Genomic DNA, 23,349 nt, shown 5'->3' on the forward strand with positions numbered 1-23,349 from the left:
AGGATACTGAGGTGTAGAGAAAGTGAGGGATCTTGGAGCGTATGTCCACAGATCCCTGAAAGGATATGCATCAAACAAATGTCCTTTCCGCTATTCACAACGGGCAAGGTACAGGCCATATCCTACCAGCCTGTGCTTGCAAAATTCAAAACATAGTGTCCAACATTGGATGTGATTCCGCTGTTGGACAACATTTGCTAAATAATCTGCAGTGTGCTAAGAATTTCGCTGACAACCAGTTTAAGATTGTCAGTAGGGCTCGCAATGTGGCGCATTGGCGCGTACTGGAAGATACATATATTAATACACATATATTCTGTTCTTTGCAGACAGAAAGAACATGTACACACATTGCACCTATTTCATCTAACAAAATAAGTGACAGCCATTCGCTGGTTCATTCCTCAGGACAATGCCTTGAACAATCAGAGTCAAGCTGCCTGGTTAAATTTCAGACAAAGCTTGGCAGTTAACTGTCAGTCACCGTAAACTGGTGCATTCTCCATGGCAACGCCTCTACCAATCAGAGTTCACTTTCTAATCAGTCAGCACTCTCTTCTCATGTGATATAAGTTGTTATTTTCCCTTACATTGGTTTTTCTTGCGTATTGTCCTAATGAGTGCAAGATGAAAAGCTTGACAACATGTCTCTATTTTCAGCAATACACAGATATTTGGAACCAACTAAATGGAAAAAATACTCTGATATAATGCACAAACCATTCACTGAACTCTGATATCATCTTTCAGTGTAACATTCTCTGATATCCCACACCTTTCACTGTAACACTCTCAGATATACCCTTAACCCTTCACTGTAACACGCTGAGCCAACTGTGTAACAGCCCCGACAAACAAATTTTTCTGCAGCACCTGTGGAAGAGCCTGTCACTCTAGAATTGGCCTTTTTAGCCACTCCAGGCGCTGCTCCACACACCACTGACCACCTCCAGGTGCTTACCCATTGTCTCTCGAGATAAGGAGGCCAAAGAGGTAACACGCTAATACACCATAAATGTCTAATTTTAACATTCTCTAATATATTCCACTGTAAAACTCCATGATATGCCTCATATTGTATTACTCTGATATATCCCACACCGTCTCACTGCTACTCTCTGTGTTTGATCAATTTTGCAGGACCTCAAGTGCACTTTATTTTTGAAACTTATTTTTGCTCCAGTACGTAATTCATTTTAACAGGCAAGATTGGTGAGGCTTGTCATGTGTGTGAGCTGTATTTTAGGGTGTGATTTGTGCTTGTGACTTTGCTGTATGTCAGCTCCGCTCATGTGTTTCTCCACATACTTCCAGATGATCTGGTGTCTTGCTTATTTCTAATGTGTGTATTTGAAATGATGTTTCTGGGCAAAGCTGTGGTATGTTCAGTTACCATTTTTGTGGCACAGGAAAACGAATTACGGATTCACTTATGTAATTTTCTTGGGTGTGGATCAATTACGTGTGCAAAGCGAACTCCCAGTAGTACCTCAGCTCTCCATCAGGAGTCTGCTGCTGTGGGGGAGAGGGAGGGAACTACGATTCTGTTGCTGCATTTCACTTGCTGCAGCAGCATAATGGGACAGGCAATCAATCTCATAAAATAGCCAAAACCCACAATGCAGATAACCGTTATGGGGAGGGGCAGAAAGCAACAGAAGTAGACATGAAACTGCAGAAAGCCACTTGGTGGCCTTTACCATGCATACCACCTGGATCTGAATGCTTCTTCTATCCAGGTATTGTTCCTGGGAGGAAGAGGAAGTTTCAAGATCTAAAATGCACTCGAGGCCCCCCGTAAAATTAATCACAGTAAAATGGGTCGTAAGATCAATTCCTGGCTGCTTGCTCTCATTTACAAACAGAAGGTGGGGCAATCTGTCCCCCAAGGGACAAGGGCATAGAAAAATTCCAGCAGACCTTTTTTGGAGATAAGGATTCAGCAGAGAGTCTTCCTGCCCATTTCTCCTCAACAAGCTGCCACTCAAAAAAGTGCAGTCATCCTTTTTCACTTTTGCCAGGAAGAGGCAGGTGTCAGTTTGGTGCAAGCGACATGTTGAAGTGTTGAACTCTGCAGTAGAACAGGGGCTGGGATGAATGCGGGGGGCGATGGAGTCGCTGATGCCTTTGTAGCTGTGTCTTCACATCTTTGCATTTCTCACTGCTCCTGTGTTGCTTTTAACTCTGACACTCTGCTGACCAACATTTCTGTTTTGAATGCAGATTGACGCTGTGCTTGGGGAGCAGCCTGAAGTGAAAGAGAAGCTGTTCACCCTTCTAAAGCAGTATGCAGCTGAGCGTAAGGTTGATTACTTGGCCTACGCACTCCCTATGATTTTGAGCACCGAAGAGCAGCAGCAGCTCATTGACAATATCAGGTAGGGACTGCACAGGGAACATGATAGAACAGAAGCGTCTACTCAACAGCACTAGAGTCTTAGAACACAGCTGCACCACATCATGGGTACACATGACTCAAAGTTAACTCTGTGCCCACACGCCATCCCTCCATTCCCTGTCCATCCACTGGCAACCACTGCATCCCGCAATGAGGGAGGGAAAACCAAACTGTTCGATTCCCAGGCTAAGGTAACCATCACCTCCTTTCCTGGGCTAGGCCTGCCTCACCAGGCCCTTTTGTCACCTACCAACCTGCTGGCTGATTAGCAGAGCAAAGAAGAAAGACCACACAAAAAAGGGGAAACAAACTTCAGATAAATATGTCAAAGAACCAATGGGACCTGATCAATTCATAATGGCTCAAACTCAGTTTCATGCACCACCCTTTGAACTCTGGGATAGATACACTACCCCCTCACATCGTGAAATTAACTCACCATCCCTCATTCCTTGAAATTAACTCACCATCCTTCACATCATGAAATTAACACATCATCCCTCACATCGTGAAATTAACACACCATCCCTCACACTGTGAAATTAACTCACCAACCCTCATTCCTTGAAATTAACTCATCATCCTTCACATCATGAAATTGACTCACCATACCTCACACTGTGAAATTAACACACTATTCCCTAAAATTAACAAACCGTCCCTCACTGTGAAATTGACACACCACACTTGCCCTCTGGAATTAAGGCACCCCTCTCTTTTTTCACTTTCTCTCTGGCATTCTCTGTTCCTCTATGTCTTTTTCTTTCTCTCTCTCAATACCTCTCTCCATGCCCATCTCTGTGTCTCATTCTGTATCTCTGAGGTATTCTCTGAGCCTCTGTATTCATGTCTCTAACTATGTGTGTCTCTCATTGGGAGTGTCTGTGTGTGTGTGTCTGTGTTTCTTTATTTGCTGCTGTCTGTTTGTCTCTGTTTGCTGGACTGTTTCTGACTCTGTCTGTTTGGTCACTTTATATTGCTGTATCCATTTCTCTGTCTTTCTGTTTCTGTCTTTCTGTGTCTGTATTGCTCTATCTAGGTATTATTCTGTTTCTGCCTGTCTTTCTGTGTTGCTATTGCTCGATCTCTCTCTATCTTCTGTCTATTTCTCTAACTTTTACTCTGCTTTATCTTCCTACCCATCTTTTTTTCTGTCTGCCTCCGCCTCCCTTTTCTGTCTATCTCTGTCTCTTTTGTCTCTCTCACTCTCTGATGTACAGTAACTGACGAGGAAAAATCTTGGCTCCGACAGCTTTGGCCTGTTTGGATCTCAGGCTATTTGTCTTTCCACACGCTGTCCAACTTCACTTTCTGGGACACTGCAGAATTACGTACAAATTGTGAACTAGATTTTTTTGTGTTTTTCATTGTTCTATCTTTGGAAAATGTCCTCAGGCTCATACTGTGGATCAGTTTCTGCCCCTCCCCTTTTACTTGGCCAATATTCCCAGTGTTTCTTCAGCTCCTTATTATTCATCTTTAATTTTCTAGCACATTTTGATTGCCTGACATTTTCTTGACCCATTTATTGCCTAGATTGGGGACTGGAAAGTTGGGAAGGAGAATGTGTCAGGCACTATTGTCAGACCAGTAGGTCTGAACTGTAAGAGCTAGTTACACACTTAGAATATGACTAATGATTGCAACTCTGTGTGGAGCATGAAATACTGTCACCCTGCATAATGAGCTGCCTCAGGTAAGTGAAATTATCAGGTTCAAACCTTACTTCTCCCCACATCAGTTGCCAATGTGCTGTCCTTCAGCCCTTGCGGCCCAGCTGTGGTCCTGTCAGTTGATTTCCATTCTGCCATTCTACCAAGCTCAAAGCTGCTATTGATTCAGTAAGTTCATCAATGAAGCTCAATGTTTCCATCAGTTGAGCTTAGCACTGCCTCTACACTCCCCCTATACTGCCCCAACAAGCTGTCCACTGTTAGTTGGATAATCCCTGCTCTGTCATTTGGTCAAACTCCCAGTGCTCGTTAGTTGATCTCTCCATTGCTATTGATCCAACTTGATTCTGCTAGTTGGTAGCATTCTGCATCGTTAAAATCATTCTCAGATCCGTTCAAAATGTAATTAATGCAGCCTCATTCCTGGCAATACTGACGCCATCTTCAACAAATGCCCTAATAATATTAATATTAGTTCCACAATGGCTTTCTACAGAGAATTTTGCCTGGGCCAGGGAAGGAAGGGTTAATCAGTTTAGGAATATTCTTTCAGAGATTGGGTTTGACTGGTACACAGCTACTGCATCTACCTTGGAGATGGATCCACTTGCGAGTTTTCTCCCTCAATGCAGGATTCTCTTCAACCATTCCATTTAATCTGACCTGACTTTGAGTTGAACTAATTATCTAAAGCTGTACACATTGGCAGACAAATTGACAGAGGACCTTGATATTCAGCGGGGACCTTCTGCTTTTTCACAGCTCGGTCTCTCAGATACTGCTGCCTGCACTCACAAGATCAAACTAATTCAATTGTGAGACACCACCCGACACAGCTAGTTCCCTAACTAGCACTCTGCAAGCCCGCGTGCTACGTACTGTTCCTGTGAAAACTGGGTCTGTGCGAGAGAAAACATCACCAAGTGTGTCGGAGGAGCTGTTTGCAATTCTGATGCTGAGTGAGTGACTGGAGTGAGAGAGAACAGTGGTGCTGTGCATTACATCCAGCAAACGTGCTGAGAGACAGCTGACCTGCACTTTGAAGCTTCCTCACCTCTGGTCGGCGGTGCATTTATTGGGATGAAATGTTTGCCCGACTGCTGTGCAAGGTGTGTGCTGCATACTGAAGACATTTGAGAAATGGGGAAAAGCAGGAATTTGTCACGGCACTTTCGGTATGGATCTTATGTTCTTTCAGTATTAGAGGCTCAGCTGGATTCTCTTTTAAAATATACAGGGATTTAGAAACACACACCCTGTCATAAATGTTAAGAGAGTAGATGAATTGAGATTTATTTATTTTAATGTCTTCTGATGAAGCTGAGGAAGTAGGTAGAAAGCAAAATGTTGCTTAAAGATTATTAGACGCTACTTTTAGGAAGAGAAAGGGAGGGCTGTGTATTTTTCTGTTTTAAATATCTATATTAATGAAGCATGAGCTGTTGAAAGATTGATTGAATACTCAGCCATAATTGTCTATTTTGTGGTTTCTTTTTTATGAATTGGAGACTGTTGCTGATTCTTTCACGTGGCTGTGGTTTTGAGTTACCCATCAGTAGCACCAGTTATGACCATTGCTTTATATTAAACAATCCATTATTGGAATATTGTTTTTGATGGTTCTTTTCTTCCAGGAAATCCAGAAAACTCTTGCAGATACTGATCTGCTAATTTAACTACTGTGGCTTTTCAATCTTCCCTTACTTGGTTGGGCAAACAGAAATAGTTCTTTAGCACCTAATATGATGTGTATTTTAACCCTTGTCTTGCTGGATGAACAGGAGCTCTCTATACTTGCGCAGTGAATAAGCCTTGCCCTGCTAAATAAATAGCAATGCCATACAGTTACATCATAAATGATCATTATCCTGCTGAATAAACAGGTAGTTTGTACAGTTAGTTACACTTAATAGGTGAATAAACGGTATCTCTGTACAGTTACACAGTAATTAATCCTTGCTTTGCTACGTAACCAGCAACTGTTTTGCTGCATGTTGAGTATTCCTTTACAGGAACTCAATATACTTATGCATTAAGTAACCCTTATTCTACTGAATAAACAACAACTTGTATTGTCACAAAGTGAGCATCCTTGTCCTACGAAATAAAAAGAAGCTCTTTCCAGTTAGACAATGAGTAATTCTTACTCACACAACTACTCGGCACACAAAAATGTAACGTAATTACAATAAAAACGATGAGGGTAAATTTTCTCGGAAAAATTTGAACTCTCGCTTTAATTTTGGTGAAAATCCCATTTACACGTAAACAGGGTTTCCGCTGAAATTACCGTGGCAATTACCTGAGCAAATTCATCTCTCATGACTAGTGCTTTTAGGGTTAATTAACTGACATATATATGACACAGGCAATGTGGATAATTATCAGAGTGTGGGACCACAGGCGGTTTAATTTGGGTTAATTCCAGAGGTGTAATTTTTATCTTTAGTTCTTTTCCATCTGGTTGATTGAAACACTGCAAGTGATCAGCTAATTAAGGGCAGGTTATAATGTTAATGAGCAGGGGATTTCATAATCATTCAATGAGATTAACAGAAAGACTTGTTAAGAGATGTCTGAAGAGTAATATCAGATTGCTAGTTTCTGTGAATTTAAGAAGTGATGCCATTAAAAAGGGTAGAATTTAGGGGCCTGGATGTTGTATTATGTTCAACACTGTCCAATTTCCCTCAGTGCTTGAATCCAGATAAGGATGGTTTTATGCATGGTGTTCTGGCAGCACAGAGGAAGCTTTACTCTGTATCTAACCCATGTTGTACCTGCGCTGGGAATGTTTGATGGGACAGTGTAGAGGGATCTTTACTCTGTTTTACATAGAATTACATAGATTAATACAAAATATACAGCAAAGAAGCAGACCAAACAGACCATTCAGCCCAACCAGTCCTTGTCGGTGTTTATGTTCCACTCAAGCCTCCTCCCATCCTTCCTCTGCTAGTTTTATGAGGATAACTTTCTATTCCCTTCTCCCTTATCTAGCCTCCCCTAAAATACACATGCACCAGGATTCTCCAACATATAGCCCGCCAAAGGTTTCCATCTGGCACGCGGATGTAAACTGCCGTTTCTCCTTCTAGCTGTGTGGATTTTGCCCTTGGCAGTTGCTTTCAGCTTCAGGGATGAGAAATTTCTTCCAGCCCACCAAAGATTTCTGTGACTGACAATTGGCCACCCTGCTGTTTTCGGTGAGTGAGCACCTGCTGGGAAATGTAGTCCCCCTGCGCTCCCGTCGCTATGGACGGAACCGTAATCCGGGATGACAACTCCCAGGGAGTACTGAATGCCACCGAGGCGATTAGCTTTGGCCCAACCCCGGAGATTAATGTGCGAAATGGGTCACGACGGAGACAATAGTCACGTTCAGCCTGCTGGTTAAAGTGAAGGTGAGCCCAAGCCTTGCGGTCTAGGCCCGGCGAGGGGGAGACAGAGAAAGGACGGAGAGAATGCCAGAGAGGGGGGGGGGGGGGGGGGGGAAGAGCCAAGGAGAGCAAGAGAGAGAGGGGAGAACGTGAGAGCCAGGTAGAGGAGGAGACAGGGGAGGTGGGTGTTGAGCCATCGTGAGGGGAGAGCTGGGGAGAGAGAGCCAGAGAGGGGCGGGGGGGGGGGGAAAGAGAGCCAGAGAGAGTGGGGGAAGAGAGCCAGAGAGAGGCAGTGGGGGTGGTGGTGGGAAGGAGAGCCTGAGGGAGGGGGGGTGCGGTGGGAAGAGAGCCGGAGTCGACTATCCCCCTCCCGGCCCCCAACACCCCACACGCCTTCCCCCTCCCTGCCCAATTTGGTGTCATCTGCAAATCTAGAAATTGTGTTTTTGATTCCAAAATCTAAATCGTTAATATAAATTGTGAATAACAGGGCTCCATGTACTGATCCTTGTGGGTCCCCACATTCTACCTTCTGGCGCTCTGAAGCTGCCTACCTCCTGACTCCATATGCTCGGACATTATTCATTCATCTATCATGTGGTACCTTAGTGAAAGCCTTTTGGAAATCTAGATTAATTATATCTAGTGCATTATCCTTGTCTACTCTCTGTTACCTCTTCAAAGAATTCAGTGAGGTTGGTCAAACATGGAAATCCATGCTGACTATTCATTATTATCTTTTTGGCTTCTGGATGTTTTTCTTTTCTCCTTTAGTAGGGATTCCATTATTTTTCCTACCACTGGTATAAAGTGGATATGTTTGATCTCCCTTCTTAAATACAAGTAAAACGTTAGTCCTCTGGAACTGCACCTTTCTCTAACATGATTGAATCTGTGTAATAGTACCCCTGCTATCTCTTCTTTAGATTCTTTTAAAATGCACGGATGCAATCCAGGCATTTTATCCTTGAGTTTGATTAGTTTATTTAAAATTTCTCCTCTTATTAGAAATGAGAGAACTGCATTTAAAATCACATCTTCTGATCATCATGTCCACCTGATCTGACTTCCTGGAAAATACTGAAGCAAATAATTATTTAATATTTCTGCCATTTCGCTATCACGGCCAGTGATTTTATCCTGACTGTCCTTTGTGGCCCTATTCCACTTTTTTTTTATTTATGTGCCTGTAGAATATTTTACTTTGTTTTATCTTCCTTGATAATTTAATTTCATTGTTCCTGTTTGTCATCCTAATTATTTCTTGACTTCTAATCTCTTTGTATTCTCCCTTGTCACGCTCTCCTCAGCTGTCCATGTACTTAGTGTATGTCCCCTTCCTTACCCTCAATTTTTCCCTTATGTCTTTATTTATCCATGGTGTCTCATTATTGTTTAGTTTGTTCTTGTTTTTTAGCAGAATATATTTTCTTGGACTCTGTTGAACACAATTTTAAATGTTTCCCATTGCTGTTCTACATTTTGTTTGGCAATATTAATATCGATTTATTTTCCCAAGTTCTATTCTCAGGCCTCAAAAATCGGCTTTTCTCAAATCTATTACCTTGGTCCTTGCTATGCTTATGTTCTTAATCCTAACCCATATTATTTTATGTTCACTATTGCCTTCTCTTACCTGTTCTGGTTTATTCCCCTTAATAGATCCAGCAGCAAATCCTCCTTTGTTGGGCTTCTGAAATGCTGGGTTAGAAAGTAGTCCTGTACACATGATAGGAACACCATTCCCTTTACATGTCTCTTCTGGCCAAATAATTTTGAGTAGTTGAAATCCCCCATGGTTGTTACTGAATTTTTTACTCATTTACTTAATTTGTTTGCATATTTCTTCCTCCACCTCTCTTCCATTATTAGGCGGTCTGTAGACCACCCCTTAATTATCTTTTATATCTATCCCCATTCTGTCTTACTGATGGCTGTGTCACTTTTATCTACTGCCATTATGTCATCTCCAGTAAGTACAGCTGCTGCATTTTCCTTTTTTCTCTCTCTATCTTTTCTAACTACGTTGTACCCTATAATTTAATTTGCAATCGGGTTTTCTGTAGCCATGTCTCAGTAATCCCTATTATGTCTGGTTCCTTGCAATATATTATTGCCCCTGTTTTAGTGCAGACACGAAGCTGAATTTAATGTGGCCGTTGAAAGCAGGAATGGTGGCATGAGGGGACAGAGAATCGCGTTGGAATTATTTGCTCAGAAATCCAGCATCGTGACATCGGTTCTGGATTAAGTCAGGCGGGAAAGTACCAAGGCGGCATTGCCATGTTGATATGACGGGAGTCTCATTTAAATTGCTGAGCAGATGCTTGTAATGAATTTACATCTAATCCACCTCAATTTAATTGTAGACTTGTGATTTAGTGGACGTTAGGCGGCACTTGTGTCTTCGGGTTTATGGCCCTTAAGAGCTGGTGGCACAGAGACGAGAGGCATCAGTGCCGCTCCAATGCTGTGATGGGAGGCAGCTTTGAACAGTGCTGCATAGGGGAAGCGGAGGGTGGGGGGGTGGGTGCAGAGGCCGTTATCAGACTGTGTTGCTGTGTGCTCTGCAAGGGGGTTTGGAGTCTTGGGGTCTCTGACAGTGGGTTCCGCGTCTCAGGGTCTCTGACATGGGGTTTCCAGGTCTCCAGGTCTCGATTTCTCTGCAAGGTGGGGGCAGGGTTTGGATGGCTGTACTTGGTGGCCAACTGTTGTGAGATGTTTGGTCACCCATACTGCTGGATGAGAGGGTCAGCTATCAGCAAGGGTGGGCATTGAGGACCATCAGAGAGTCCACAAGGCGAAGTGTCAAAGCTCAGTTGGCAGGATAGGGTCCTCTCTGCAGCGACAGGGGTCTGAAGGCCTGCTGGTCACCTGACATGGGTCCCTACACCCTGTCTTTTTGGACCCCTGTGGCGTTATGCGGTGTCTCCGACGGAGGGAGGGCCAGGAGGCAGCTGTGCCTGCCTGTGAAGCACCATGAGGAGAGCAACAGCAAGAAGGGCCCACCAGCGCCAGAGACTGACCTCCAAATGTCCTAGTAGCGTTGTTAGCAAAGACTATGACTCTCCAGGGAAGCTGTCACCAACGTATGCACCCTGCTGCAGGACCAGTTGCAGCCAAGAGGATTTGGGGGGTCATCCTTTGCCTATGGCCCTGAAGATCACAGTGACACTAAACCTTTACGCATCTGGATCTTTCCAAGGATCCACCGGGGACATGTGTGGGACCTCACAGGCAGTAATCCATCGCTGCATCAAGGAGGTGACCAATGCCCTGTTCAAGAGGGTCGGTGACTATGTGCGCTACCGGAGTAACCCTGACAGTCAGACCGAGAGGGCCATTGGATTTAGGGCCATTGCTGGATTTTCCCGGCTGCAAGGTGTGATAGACTGCACGTATGTGGCCATCAAGGTTCCAACGGACTAGTCAGCCACCTTCAACAGGAAGGGCTTCCATTCAATTAATGTTCATCTGGTCTACGACCACCAAAAGCATTTCCTGCAGGTGGGTGCCTGCTTCCTGGGAAGCGGCCATAACACTTACATACTTCGGCAGTCCCAGGCACCTCTGCTCGCCTTCAGGGATGGATTCTCGGGGACAAGAGCTGCCTATTGAAGGCATGACTACTGACATCTGTGAGGAACTCTCACAATGCAGTGGAGGAGAGGTACAACATCTGCCATGGCTCCACCCGAGCAACCATTGAGCAGGCCATTGGGCTGCTGAAGATGAGATACTTCTGGCTTGATTGATCTGGTGGAGCCCTGCAGTATGCCCCAGTGAGAATCTTGCATATTGTGATGGTCTGCAGTGCTCTGCGCAATCTAGCACTGCAGAGGGGGAGGCCTTACATGATGAGATGCCTGAGCGTCACTCCTCCACCGATGAGGAGGATTCTGGGGACGGAGAGGTTAAAGCACCCTGAATGTTAACGCCCTTGCACCGGAGGCCAAGCAGATTGAGTGACATGCCACGGAGGCAACCTCATAATCACCTGCTTCCAGCCTCCATGATGCCCACTCAGAGAAACCAATAAAGTCTCACCTCAATGCATGTACTCTGTTGCCTCCTTTCCCTTTGTGCTCCTTGACTTGCGTCCTGCTGCAAATCTTGCGAGTGCCCATGGGAGAACAAAAGTTAATGAGGGCAGTGGTTATATTGGCATTCCATTAAGGAGGAAGGGAGAAGTCAATAGCTCACAATTAAAGCATAATGGAATAATGACTGTTACACAATGATCATTAATTACTTGAACAAAAGAACTTTATATTAATCATTTCAGACGGCAGACACCCATGACTCCCCAGGTGTGGCTAGGTGGTTTCTTAATACATTTACGAGTGCTTCTATCAGATATGATCCTAGGGACAGCAGCTGGTCTGGCGGCAGGCTTCCAATCAGGCTGCCCCTTGGCCTGTGATGACTTCAGCAGCTGTCCCCTGGTTTCCTGAGGCCTGGAGGGGCCTGGCTGCCTAAGGGTTTCCTGCATTGGTGCAGGACTCTCCTCAGATATTACAGCTGCTGGAGCTGGGCTCACTGGCGGAGGGGCTGAGGATCTGCTACCCACACTGAGTGCCCTGAAAGTCAGCCTCTCCTCCCTTTCAAAGCTCACTTGAATCTCCCTGCTCACCAGAGAGGTATGAGGAGTGGGAGATGATTCCAGGCATTTTGTCCTTCTCTCGCCTTGCCACTGCTGCAACAAGCTCGTGGCCAAGATGATGATATGTAGGTCTGTGTGCATCTGACTCTCCATGAGGGTCACCAACTTCTCGATGGAGGAAGCCATGCACTCACATGGCAGCAGTCATGGCATGGATGGACTCCTCCATCGTTCACTCATGGCTGTGTATGGCCTCTGGCATCTCTGCCAGATGTTGTTTTACCTCTCTCTACAACTCCAGCATGTCCTGTACTGACGACAACAAAGGCTCATCATGGGCCTGGCCACCCACAGTTCTCCGACTGTCAGAGGGGTCAGCTGTCTCAGCCTCAGTCAGCTGCTTGGCGCGTCTGTGGTGCTCTCACCAGCTTCTGACCTTGAATCTGCAGCTGAGCGCAAACCCACTGAGGTGAAAGTATCTGTGCTGGTGCAAGTGCAGGAGAGTTGTGGGATGCTGTTTCCTTTGACTGCTGATCCTCCTCAGAGGTAGAATTTTGCCCTCCTTCCACTGGAGTCTCCTGTGGTTGGCGACTTGCATGAGAGAACACAAATGTGTGGGTTAGGATTTGCAGATCTTGACAAGCCAACCATGCATCATGGGGGTCTCCAGAAGTGTACTGTATGTCGATGGAAGTGCATCCTCACTCTCTTGTGCGGAGACTCCAGTCTCACCATCTGCTATGGAGCGGCCGCCATCAATTCAAGTGTCTCCTCCTCAGTCGTGGAAACAGGCCTGATGTTTGGCGTCCCTCCACCTGTCTGTGATGTCTTCCTCCTTTATGGGCCCCTCTTGTTATGCAAGGAGAAGAGGGAGATAATCATACCTCACTGAGGCCAACATGACAGTTCTGCTAATGGCAGCCCCTCACCCTCGACTGGGGTTTCCTATGGGGCTCATCCTCCTGTCAGTTCTCAGGGGAATTAAAGTCATAGAGAGATACAGCACTGAAACAGGCCCTTCGGCCCACCAAGTCTGCCAACCAACAACCACCGATTTATACTAATCCTACAATAATCCTATATTCCCTACCACATCCCCACCATTCTCCTACCACCTACCTACACTAGGGGAAATTTACAATGGCCAATCTACCTATCAACCTGCAAGTCTTTGGCTGTGGGAGGAAACCGGAGCACCCGGCAGAAACCCACGCAGTCACAGGGAGAACTTGCAAACTCCGCACAGGCAGTACCCAGAGCTGAACTCAAGTCGCTGGAGCTGTGAGGCTGCAGTGCTAACCACTGCGCCACTGTGCCACCCAGTGGGGGTGAACTGTAAAAGAGGGTGGCCTGCGGACGAGATCCAGCCATGCATTTGTCAGGATGAGGTGTGCTTAACCCCCTTTGCCCACGCTTCTGTGGTGCCTCCTTCCTCCTTTGCCTATGGCCCTGAAGATCACAGTGATGCTAAACTTTTACGAATCTGGATCTTTCCAAGGATCCACCGGGGACATGTGTGGGACCTCACAGTTGCCCGCCACATGATTGCGTTGGGGTGGCTGCCCATTTGGCGATCGGGAATGCCGTCCATTTCTGCTCCCGCTGCCGCTGTGCATTGCTGCACAGACAGTTTAACTTATTTTCGTAGCAGTTCCTCTCACTTTATTTTTAATCATCTATTTACAATCCTGTTCCAGAACTCTATTTATTTGCTGACCATTTATGTTTCCCCTTAGTTTCGTCTATCCTAATCTCTCTTCTCCTTTCCAGTTTCATCTATGTTTAGGCTTGTTTAATTTCTTTACCTCCCTCACTCCAACTCCTCCCCCCCCCCCCCCCCCCACCCCCCCGAACCCCCACCATCAGCCCCCACCCTGTCTTAATAGTTTAAAGCCTTTGCCATCTCCCTATTTACTCTTTTCACTGGGACACTGGTCCCATTCCAGTTCAGGTGGAGGTCATTACTGCTAAGGAAGCAAAGAAAACATTGAAGGAGCTGTAAGGGAATGGCTATTAAAATTGGGTAGGGATCTTCAGGAGTTGTACCAATCATTTGGAAAGGTAGTGTAACACCTATCATTTACAAAAGAGCAAAAACCATAGAATTCACAGACCACTGAGGTTGATGTTAGTCAGGGGTAAAATGTAGACACTATCCTGAAGAAGGGTATTGTGAAACACTTAGGGAATCACTGTTCTTGCCAGTATAGTTTTATGGGAAAGTGAGGAAGATGACGCTTGACAAACCTGTTTGATGAGGAGACATTAAAGCTTGAGGATAAAGGGAATTCTGGATACTGTTTATCTAGAGTTCCACTTGGCTTTTAGTTTACATAATACAGCATAGAAAACCAATTTAAGGGTATTGGTGACAGGTCGTTAAAAATGTCTGCACAGTCTATGACATTGGTAAATAAAGCAAGTAGGATCTTGGGTTATTTAGCACACGAAATAGAACACATATCGCAAGATGTGATACTGAGCCTACACAAGGCAATTGGTTCATTCTCATCTATTGCTTTGGGTACCCAACTGGTCATTTCCCACTATTCCAGTGCCTCCCCGACCCTGTGTATATTTCTGGTCACCATATTATGGGAAGGACCTCATGGCACTCAAAAAGTTGCAGCAAAGGGTTATGCAACTGATGTAAAAACAGAAAATACTGGAAATACTCAGCAAGTCTGGCAGCATCTGTGGAGTGAGAAACAGAGTTAACGTTTAAAGGTTAACTCTGTTTCTCGCTCCACAGAGAATGCCATACCTGCTGAGTATTTCCAACATTTTCTGCTTTTATATCAGATTTCCAGCATCTATAGTACTTTACTCTTGTGTTAAATAATTGATTTGATGCCTGGCGTCAGAAACTTCAGTACAAGGAAAGACCACGGGAGCTGACTTTGTTTACACTAGAGAAGACAGAAGTGAGAGGGATCTTAATGAGGTGTTCAAGATCCTTAAGTGTGTCATCAAATTGAAACCTGAGAAAATGGTTACCATAGTCCTGAGAACAACAATGAGGGGTTTGAGTCCAAAAGAGGGAAGCTGAATGGCTAGATAAATATAATTACCTCATACTGAGGACAATGAATGTTCTGAGTGGACTGTCCATGGAGGCAATCAAGGTTGATCACATCACTAATTTTAAGAGAGCATTGAATAGGCATTTGGTGACCAAATCAATAAATAGTGAACTGTGCATTCCATCTCTGAACTCTGGTGCTGGCCATTTAAATTTCTATGTTTCTATCCTTGGCAGAGACGAATGGATTCCTTCCAGTGGCTGCTACCTTGATTCTTGGCTTAATATAGGTGGAGTCCCTCAATCAGCTGATGTCTGTACCCTTGGTACGGTACAAGCAGCAACCCTACAGTGGCTACTGTCTTTATCCCTGCTACAGAGCCATTAAATTTGAAAATGTAATATCTAATAAAAAAACCCATGAGCATGGTCCCTCTGTGGCCTGTATAGTTTGCCCTTGCATGGACTCTATCCAACTTCACCCATTTCATGAGAAAGCTAATTTACCACAGTCAACTCCACTCCCTTTTCCAAAAGCAATGCATTCTCTGGCCCTAGCAGGACAGGAAAGGCTTGTTGTGCATTGTGTTTGATCCCCTGTGCATTTTTAAAATCCTTATAACCTTCACTTTGTTCTAGAAAATATAGTTACGCAGTTCTTTGTAATTGGCACAGCATCAGCTGCCTTTGCTTGGAGTCTGTTCCACATTTCCAGGCCTCTGTGGGAAAAGAAATTCTAATTTCTAGTTTTCACTTTGTTAATTTGTGCTGCCAGTCTAAGTCAAATAAGCTGCTTATTTCTATAATACTGAATCCTCGTAGTATTGGAAAGATCTATATCTTGCCCCCTCTCAATTTTCTTTATGTTCAGTTCTGTGAATTTCACTTAGCCACCTTAGAGAACTACATCATTTATCAAATAGATTGGCCTTTTTCTCTTTCTGTCCAGATGGTCCTGGCCTGAGCTGGTTGCAATTCCACAGGCACTGCGAACCCACTCATATCTCATCAATAACTCCAGTCCTGATGCAAGAGTCTGGGGAATGACCAATGGCAACGTATTAGCTAAGTATGATTCTGTCCACACCTGAGCCTAGGTTTCTAGATCGCATCATCCCATTGAAATAAATGGGTTACTGCCGACATCTAAAAGGTGTCAACTGGAAAATCTTCGTTCCAATTCCCACACATGCTTCCAGCGGGCCTCCTGATAACAATCAGAAGAATCATAGAATCATACAGCACAGAAGGAGGTCATTTGGACCATCATATCTGTTACAGCTTTTGTAAAGAGTTACCATTTAGTCCCACAAAGGAACAAGAAAGTCAGAAATTCCCCCATTGAAGTTCATTTCTGTGTTATATTTTGTCATGGCATCTAATTGTACTTTGAAAGTCCGTAGTATCTTTTGTCTCTGTTACTATGCCTGGTGGATTTGTCCAAACACCTCACTACTAAGAACTTTTTTCTAATATCTGTTTTAAATTTCATTTTCACTAAGTTCCATTTCTGGACATCCTTTCAATAATATTTTGGCTTTACCTTAAAGGATAAAATAAATCACTGAGTCATTGGTTGCAACACAAATCTGGCACACTGATCTCTATGGGCAACTCTCTAATCTGGATGAGTGAGGCTCTGTGCTGGGAGCAGAATTAGAAAATTTATCATTTAATATTTTATATATCTCAGCGGTGATCACCTCAAACTGTAAGGTTTAACTTTTCTAATCTTTCTTCATAGCTCATCAGTTTTATTTGGGTCCTCATCAAAGTCTATGTATCTTTTATGCCGTATGAATATAATGTGGTAACCAGTGCGTTGTAAGACTGTCTGGCAATTATTTTCCTGTGAACCCTAATCAATCCTAACAGCCTCACCACCTGGAAAGAACAGCTATTTCGGCACAGACCAGATACTGACTCTGGGATCCTCTTGTCTTTGGACCACACAAAGAAACTGTTACTCATTGAACATCTGATGGAATCCAGTCCCTTCTTCTCTGAAGCCTCTCCAATGCATCAATGTCTTCTTGAACATATATTCCAAATTTGCTTCCCAATGAGTAATGGGTATTATTTTGGCCACAGTGAAAACAGTCACTAACTGGGTACTGTGCTGATAAAACACCTGTTTGAAAGTCTGGATTTAGTACCCAATTTTGGTCCTGATTGTTGATTACCGTAATTTGAACTTTGAGGCACTAAACCAGAAACCTGCAGCTTTAGTACTCAAGTGCTGATTAGAAGGAATTTTCATGGAGAAATATATGTGGACTCCTCGCACTGTAAATGAGTTCTGCTGTAGCTGGCACAGCAGCATGTTGCAGGCTTGCTTAGGGAGTAAGGGAGAGGGCACTCAGGTTCTTGGACACTGCACTGGAGGTCCTGGTTGAGGAGGCCCAGAGGAGGGGGATGTCCTGTACCTGCAGTGGGGAAGGATGCCACCTTGCCCTCCTGTCCCTCTCTCCTGCAGTAGCTGGTGCTGCTCTACCTGGTCTTATGTCCTCCATTCATCATTCAGACCGAGAGGGATGTTACGTCTTCTTGTTGTTTTCTGGTTCCCAGATGTTTGGATATAATCACACTTTAAACTTGGAAAGGCTGGAGTCTTTGTTTAATCATTCATCCACCATGCTGCCTGCTGTAGGACTGGTGAAACTGGTTTTGTGTTACATATTCCATGACTCTCCAGTGCAGCCGTGAATGTGGCCCCAGTGGAACACTTACACATAACAACTAGTTCCTAGCTAATTAATTTCTAGCACTTTACAGATAGTATAACAATATATAACTTCCCTCTTTCTTTAAAACAGAATGCCCCTATATCAATATAACTGTCAATATAACTAAAGATTCTCAACTGACTTTTGGAAATAAACTGAACCCCTTTTTAGAGTCTTTTATAGTGTGTATTTTTTTTCTTAAAAATATTATTCATGGTATTGTTTGGGTGGTAAGATTTTGTGCCTCCATCTTGTAGATTTGGCATTTGTTGCTCTCAGTGGTGAGTTGGCACACTGTACAGGCGATGTTGTCACTTACTGGCGAAGTTGTTAATGTTGTTTTGCTGGATAGTGATGTTTCCAGTGATGTTGATGGTCTTTTCTGTTGTTCCAGCTCAGGTGTGGGTCAAATATTAATTCTGTTCCTTCTCATTTGGTTGGTGGTTTTGGTCCCAATGATGTATGACCTTGAGGTCTCGGCTTCACTAACAACTTTTGCTGGGCTCCAGGTTTTCATGATTGAATCCTGTACGTGTAAGTTTGTCCTTTCAACAGCTCGGATAGGGATTTAGCACATTTGTTGAAGTGTTGCTCTCCTCTTACCTGTGCTTCAGTGAGTTGTTGTCTCACTTCCTCCTGGTCACTTGAAGGATGTATTTTGCTGGGCAGAGAAGTCTTATATTTTCTTCCATTCAACAGCTCTGCTGATGATTTCATGTCAGCCTTGAGAGGTGTAGATCGGAGTGACAATAAGGCCAAGTTTGGGTCTTCCTTCGTCTCTTGGCATTTCACAAATTTTTTTTTGACCATCTGGACATGCCTCTCTATAAATCTGTGTCCCCGTGGGTAGTGTGGTGATGAGGTGATGGTGTTGAACCCATACTGGTCAGCAAATTCCTTAAATTCTCTGGATGTAAATTGGGTGCCATTGTCACACATTAATCTTTCAGGAATCCCTTCCTCAGCGAACAAAACTCATACTGCTGAGATTATTGTTGTGGCTCTCAAGTCTTTCACCTTCCAGATAAAAGGGCACATTGAGTAGTAGTCTGTGACTATGAAATACCATTCTTGATTGTGTGAATAAATCGACTCCTGCAGCATGCTATGGACTGGGTGGTACTTCAGTAGCTATCATCTCTTTTTGCTGTGTGTTTCTGCACTTCTGGCATACATTGCATGTAGACACCATATTTTTGATATCTTTGTATATGCCTATCCAGTACACAGCTGATCTGGCTCTGAGCTTACACTTCTCCATTCCCATGTGGCCTTCATGTATCTTTTGGAGAAGTTCTTCTTGCATTGTTTTGGGTATGATTATTCTGGATCCGGCCAGTAGAACACCATCTTCCAGTGAGATGTCATCTCTGACAGACCAGTACTGCCGTATTGCTGGCTGTATGTGCTATATCTTATCAGACCATCCCTGGATCACTTGCTGAGAGAGCATCTATAACTCCTCATCTTTGCTGGTCTCATTTCTATTTGACTCAGTTTCGGTGATGTTACATTCACTAGGTGATGAATCTTTATGCCTAGATCTTCTATCTCGTGTTTCTTCTGTGGTGACAGCCAAGATGGGGTGTTTGCCAGCACCATTTTTCTTCCTGGCTTATATTTGAGAGTGAAATCGTAACTCTGAAGCCTCAAGAGTAACTTCTGCAGTCTTGCTGTGCTTTACATAGATTTTTCTTGTAGATCTTTTCCAGTGGACGATGATAACTCTCCACTATGAACTTTCTCACATAGAGCTATGTATGGAACTTCTTACATCCATACACAACTGCCAAAAGCTCTCTTTCTATGTTGGCATATCTTGTCTCAGATGATAGAGCTTTGGATGCAAATTCTATTGGCTTTCTCTCTTGTACCAGGGCTGCTCCCAGTCCTTTTGTGGAAGCATCTACTTGCAGAGTGACAAGTTTTTTTCTGTCGTAGTATGACCGACTTGTCTCCTTGCATACTGCCTTTTTGAGTTTGTTGAAACTCCTGTCATGTGACTCTGTCCACTGGTACTCTACATCTTCAGGTTTGCGGTGTGTTCCGACATGTGTGGAATAAAGGAGCTCATGTATTGTATCACCCCCAGGGAACTTCTTAACTCTCTCTTATCTCTTGGGACTTCCATCCCAGAGATGGCTGAGATTCTTTCAGGACTCGAATTGACTCTGTCAGGTGTGAACACCATTCCGAAGAACTGGCATTCTGTCACTTTCATAATGCATTTGTCTGTGTTTAGCTTAATCCCAGCTTTCCTGGCTCTCTCCATGGCTTCATGAAGAGGGTCGTCATGATACCATATATCTGGATATCGTCTGCTATGCCGACTGCTCCTTTGCATCCCTGGTATGTCTCGTCTACTTTCTGTTGGAACACATCCTGGATCACTTTGAGGCCAAAAGGTAGACACAGGAATTTGTACCGTCCAAAGGGTGTGACGAACGTTGTCAACAATGAAGATTCTGTATCTAGCTTCACATTCCAGTAGTCATTCCTGGCATCAAGTTTGCTGAAAACTTTTGCCCCTGCCAGTGCTGGTGTGATTTCCTCCAGTGTTGGAAGAGAGTAGTGATCCCTCTTTGGTGCTTAGTTAAGATCTTTGGGATCCAGGCAATTTCTTAGACGTCCATTTGTCTTCTCTCTCACCACGATAGAATTTACCCAATCTGTAGGCTCTGTGACTCTGGCAATCACCTTCTTTTCTTCCATTTCTTGGAGCTCTCAAGCTTTAGGTGGGGGATGAATTACTGGTTTCATCACTAGGTCAGTAGTGATGTGATATTCAAAATCTTCAAAGCATCCAACCGAATCATCAAAACATTCTGGGTACATTTGTACCAGATCTTCTTTGCTTCTGATCGGAGGGCGCTTTTCAATGGGTGTCTTCAACCCTCAGTGTCGCCTCCTTCACCTCATCGTTTACAGAGCTAATCTGCAGCTCTTTGCAACTGCTGTTTTTTTTAATTCATTCATGGGATGTGGGAGTCACTGGCCAGGCCAGCATTTATTGCCCATCCCTAATTGACCTTGAGAAGGTGGTGGTGAGCTGCCTTCTTGAACCGCTGCAGTCCATTTGGGGTAGGTATACCCACAGTGCTGTTAGGAAGGGAGTTCCAGGATTTTGACCCAGCGACAGTGAAGTAACGGCGATATAGTTCCAAGTCAGGATGATGTGTGACTTGGAGGGGAACTTGCAGGTGGTGGTGTTCCCATGTATTTGCTGCCCTTGTCCTTCTAGTTGGTAGAGGTCGTGGGTTTGGAAGGTGCTGTCTAAGGAGCCTTGGTGCATTGCTGCAGTGCATCTTGTAGATGGTACACACTGCTGCCACTGTGCGTCAGTGGTGGAGGGAGTGAATATTTGTAGATGGGGTGCCAATCAAGCGGGCTGCTTTGTCCTGGATGGTGTTGAGCTTCTTGAGTGTTGTTGGAGCTGCACCCATCCAGGCAAGTGGAGAGTATTCCATCACACTCCTGGCTTGTGCCTTGTAGATGGTGGACAGGCTTTGGGGAGTCAGGAGGTGAGTTACTCGCCTCAGGATTCCTAGCCTTGACCTGCTCTTGTAGCCACAGTATTTATATGGCTACTCCAGTTCAGTTTCTGGTCAATGGTAGCCCCTAGGATGTTGATAGTGGGGGATTCAGCGATGGTAATGCCGTTGAATGTCAAGGGGAGATGGTTAGATTCTCTCTTGTTTGAGATGGTCATTGCCTGGCACTTGTGTGTCGCGAATGTTACTTGCCACTTATCAGCCCAAGCCTGGATATTGTCCAGGTCTTGCTGCATTTCTACACGGACTGCTTCAGTATCTGAGGAGTCACGAATGGTGCTGAACATTGTGCAATCATCAGCGAACATCCCCACTTCTGACCTTATGATTGAAGGAAGGTCATTGATGAAGCAGCTGAAGATGGTTGGGCCTAGGACACTACCTTGAGGAACTCCTGCAGTGATGTCCTGGAGCTCAAATGACTGACCTCCAACAACCACAACCATCTTCCTTTGTGCTAGGTATGACTCCAGCCAGCGGAGGGTTTTCCTCTGATTCCCATTGACCTCAGTTTTGCCCTCAACCCCAGGCAAGCTGGACCATCTGTTTCAGTGACGTAGAACATACAGTTAACATCTTTTCTTTTGTGCGTCCCTCTGATTTGGGTTGTTCCTAGCTGTCGAAACTCTGTTTCCCCCGTATGCTGTTAGCATAACATTTGGTTACAGAACACCTTTCCTTGGATAACCATTTTCCTCCAAATTTTCAGCAAAGATCTTCTGGTATAGTCTGAGCGGGATGATGTTACTCTGTGCTCCAGTATCAATCTTCACCTTCAGATTTATTTTTGTGGACTTATTTCTCAGCTTCTTCCTGATCTGGATGGTTGGGTGAATTTCTTTTCTCTGGGAACTGTCACATCCAGACATTTTGTGCAGTTGTATGGTTCTTAAGTCTACCATGTTCTCAAACCCATTGTCATCTTCCAGGGTATGGATGTTTTGGTTTCTTTCACTACTCATTCACCCTGTTACTCTGGCTCTGGTGACTCGTCTACCACCTTCTTGCCTTGTTGTGCACATCTTTTCCCAGTGATTGGTCGTTCCGCAAGCTCTGCAGATTGATCCATATGCGGGACATTTCCTTCTATTTGTCAATTCATGTGGTCGTCCACAGCTCCTGCACACCTTTCTCTCTGTCTGGTGTACATTCTTTCATTGTTGTTTTCATTGCATCAACCCTGCTGGCTTAACTGAAGGCTAGCCGTTTGGGTAGTCAGTGTCTTCATCTGTCTGCTCGTGGCTTCATGTGCTCTGGCCGTGCCTACAGCCTGCGATATTGTGAGCTTATCCTTTCCAATTAGAGCTTTCTGTACTTCAGGATATGCAGAACCCCAAATAAGCTGATCCATCAGCCTTTCATTTGTGCCCTTAAATTTACATTTTCTGGCTGCATTTGCAATCTTGTTAGAAAATTGTCAATAGGCTCACCTAGTTCCTCTCTGAGGTCTTGAAATTCATATCGGTATATCCAATGATTTGATTTTGGCTGGAGATGGGTCCTGAATCTTTCAAAAATTTTGTCTGGGTTTCTGCTGTCCTCTTCACTTAGGTCCCAACTGTTAAATAAATTTAATCCTTTATCTCCAGCCCACAGAAGGATATAGCTGACCCTCTCCTCTTCACAAGTGCCTTTTAGGAAACTACTGAATATCAAACTGCACTTTTGTTTAAACTTCTCAAATGCCTGTACGACATCATCAACTTCCCAATTCATTGTAGGCTGTAGCTTGCATTCATTCCTGTCCCGGCTGACATTTAGTTTTTTTGTTTTCGCATGCGCCACTCAGTTTTTTTCTTTCTCTCTGGCACTAATTTCGGTCAACTTTCCCAATCTAATTCTTTTTAAATGTTCTAGGTTTACTCACAGACACTCGCTGCCACCATGTTACGTCTTCTTGTTGTTTTCTGGTTCCCAGATGTTTGGATATAATCACACTTTAAACTTGGAAAGGCTGGAGTCTTTGTTTAATCATTCATCCACCATGCTGCCTGCT

General features: G+C 44.3%; 1 protein-coding gene across 1 annotated transcript in view; it reads left to right on the forward strand.

Moving 5' to 3' along the window:
• grid2ipb (glutamate receptor, ionotropic, delta 2 (Grid2) interacting protein, b) overlaps positions 1–23,349 on the forward strand; it is a 151,742-nt gene that overhangs the window by 25,205 nt on the left and 103,188 nt on the right. Inside the window, exon 3 of the mRNA XM_068055983.1 lies at positions 2,224–2,378. Within this exon, the coding sequence (XP_067912084.1) occupies positions 2,224–2,378 (155 nt within the window). The remainder of the gene's footprint in view (positions 1–2,223; positions 2,379–23,349) is intronic.

Source organism: Heterodontus francisci, chromosome 24 (genome assembly GCF_036365525.1).
Source record: "Heterodontus francisci isolate sHetFra1 chromosome 24, sHetFra1.hap1, whole genome shotgun sequence".
NCBI lineage: Eukaryota > Metazoa > Chordata > Chondrichthyes > Heterodontiformes > Heterodontidae > Heterodontus > Heterodontus francisci.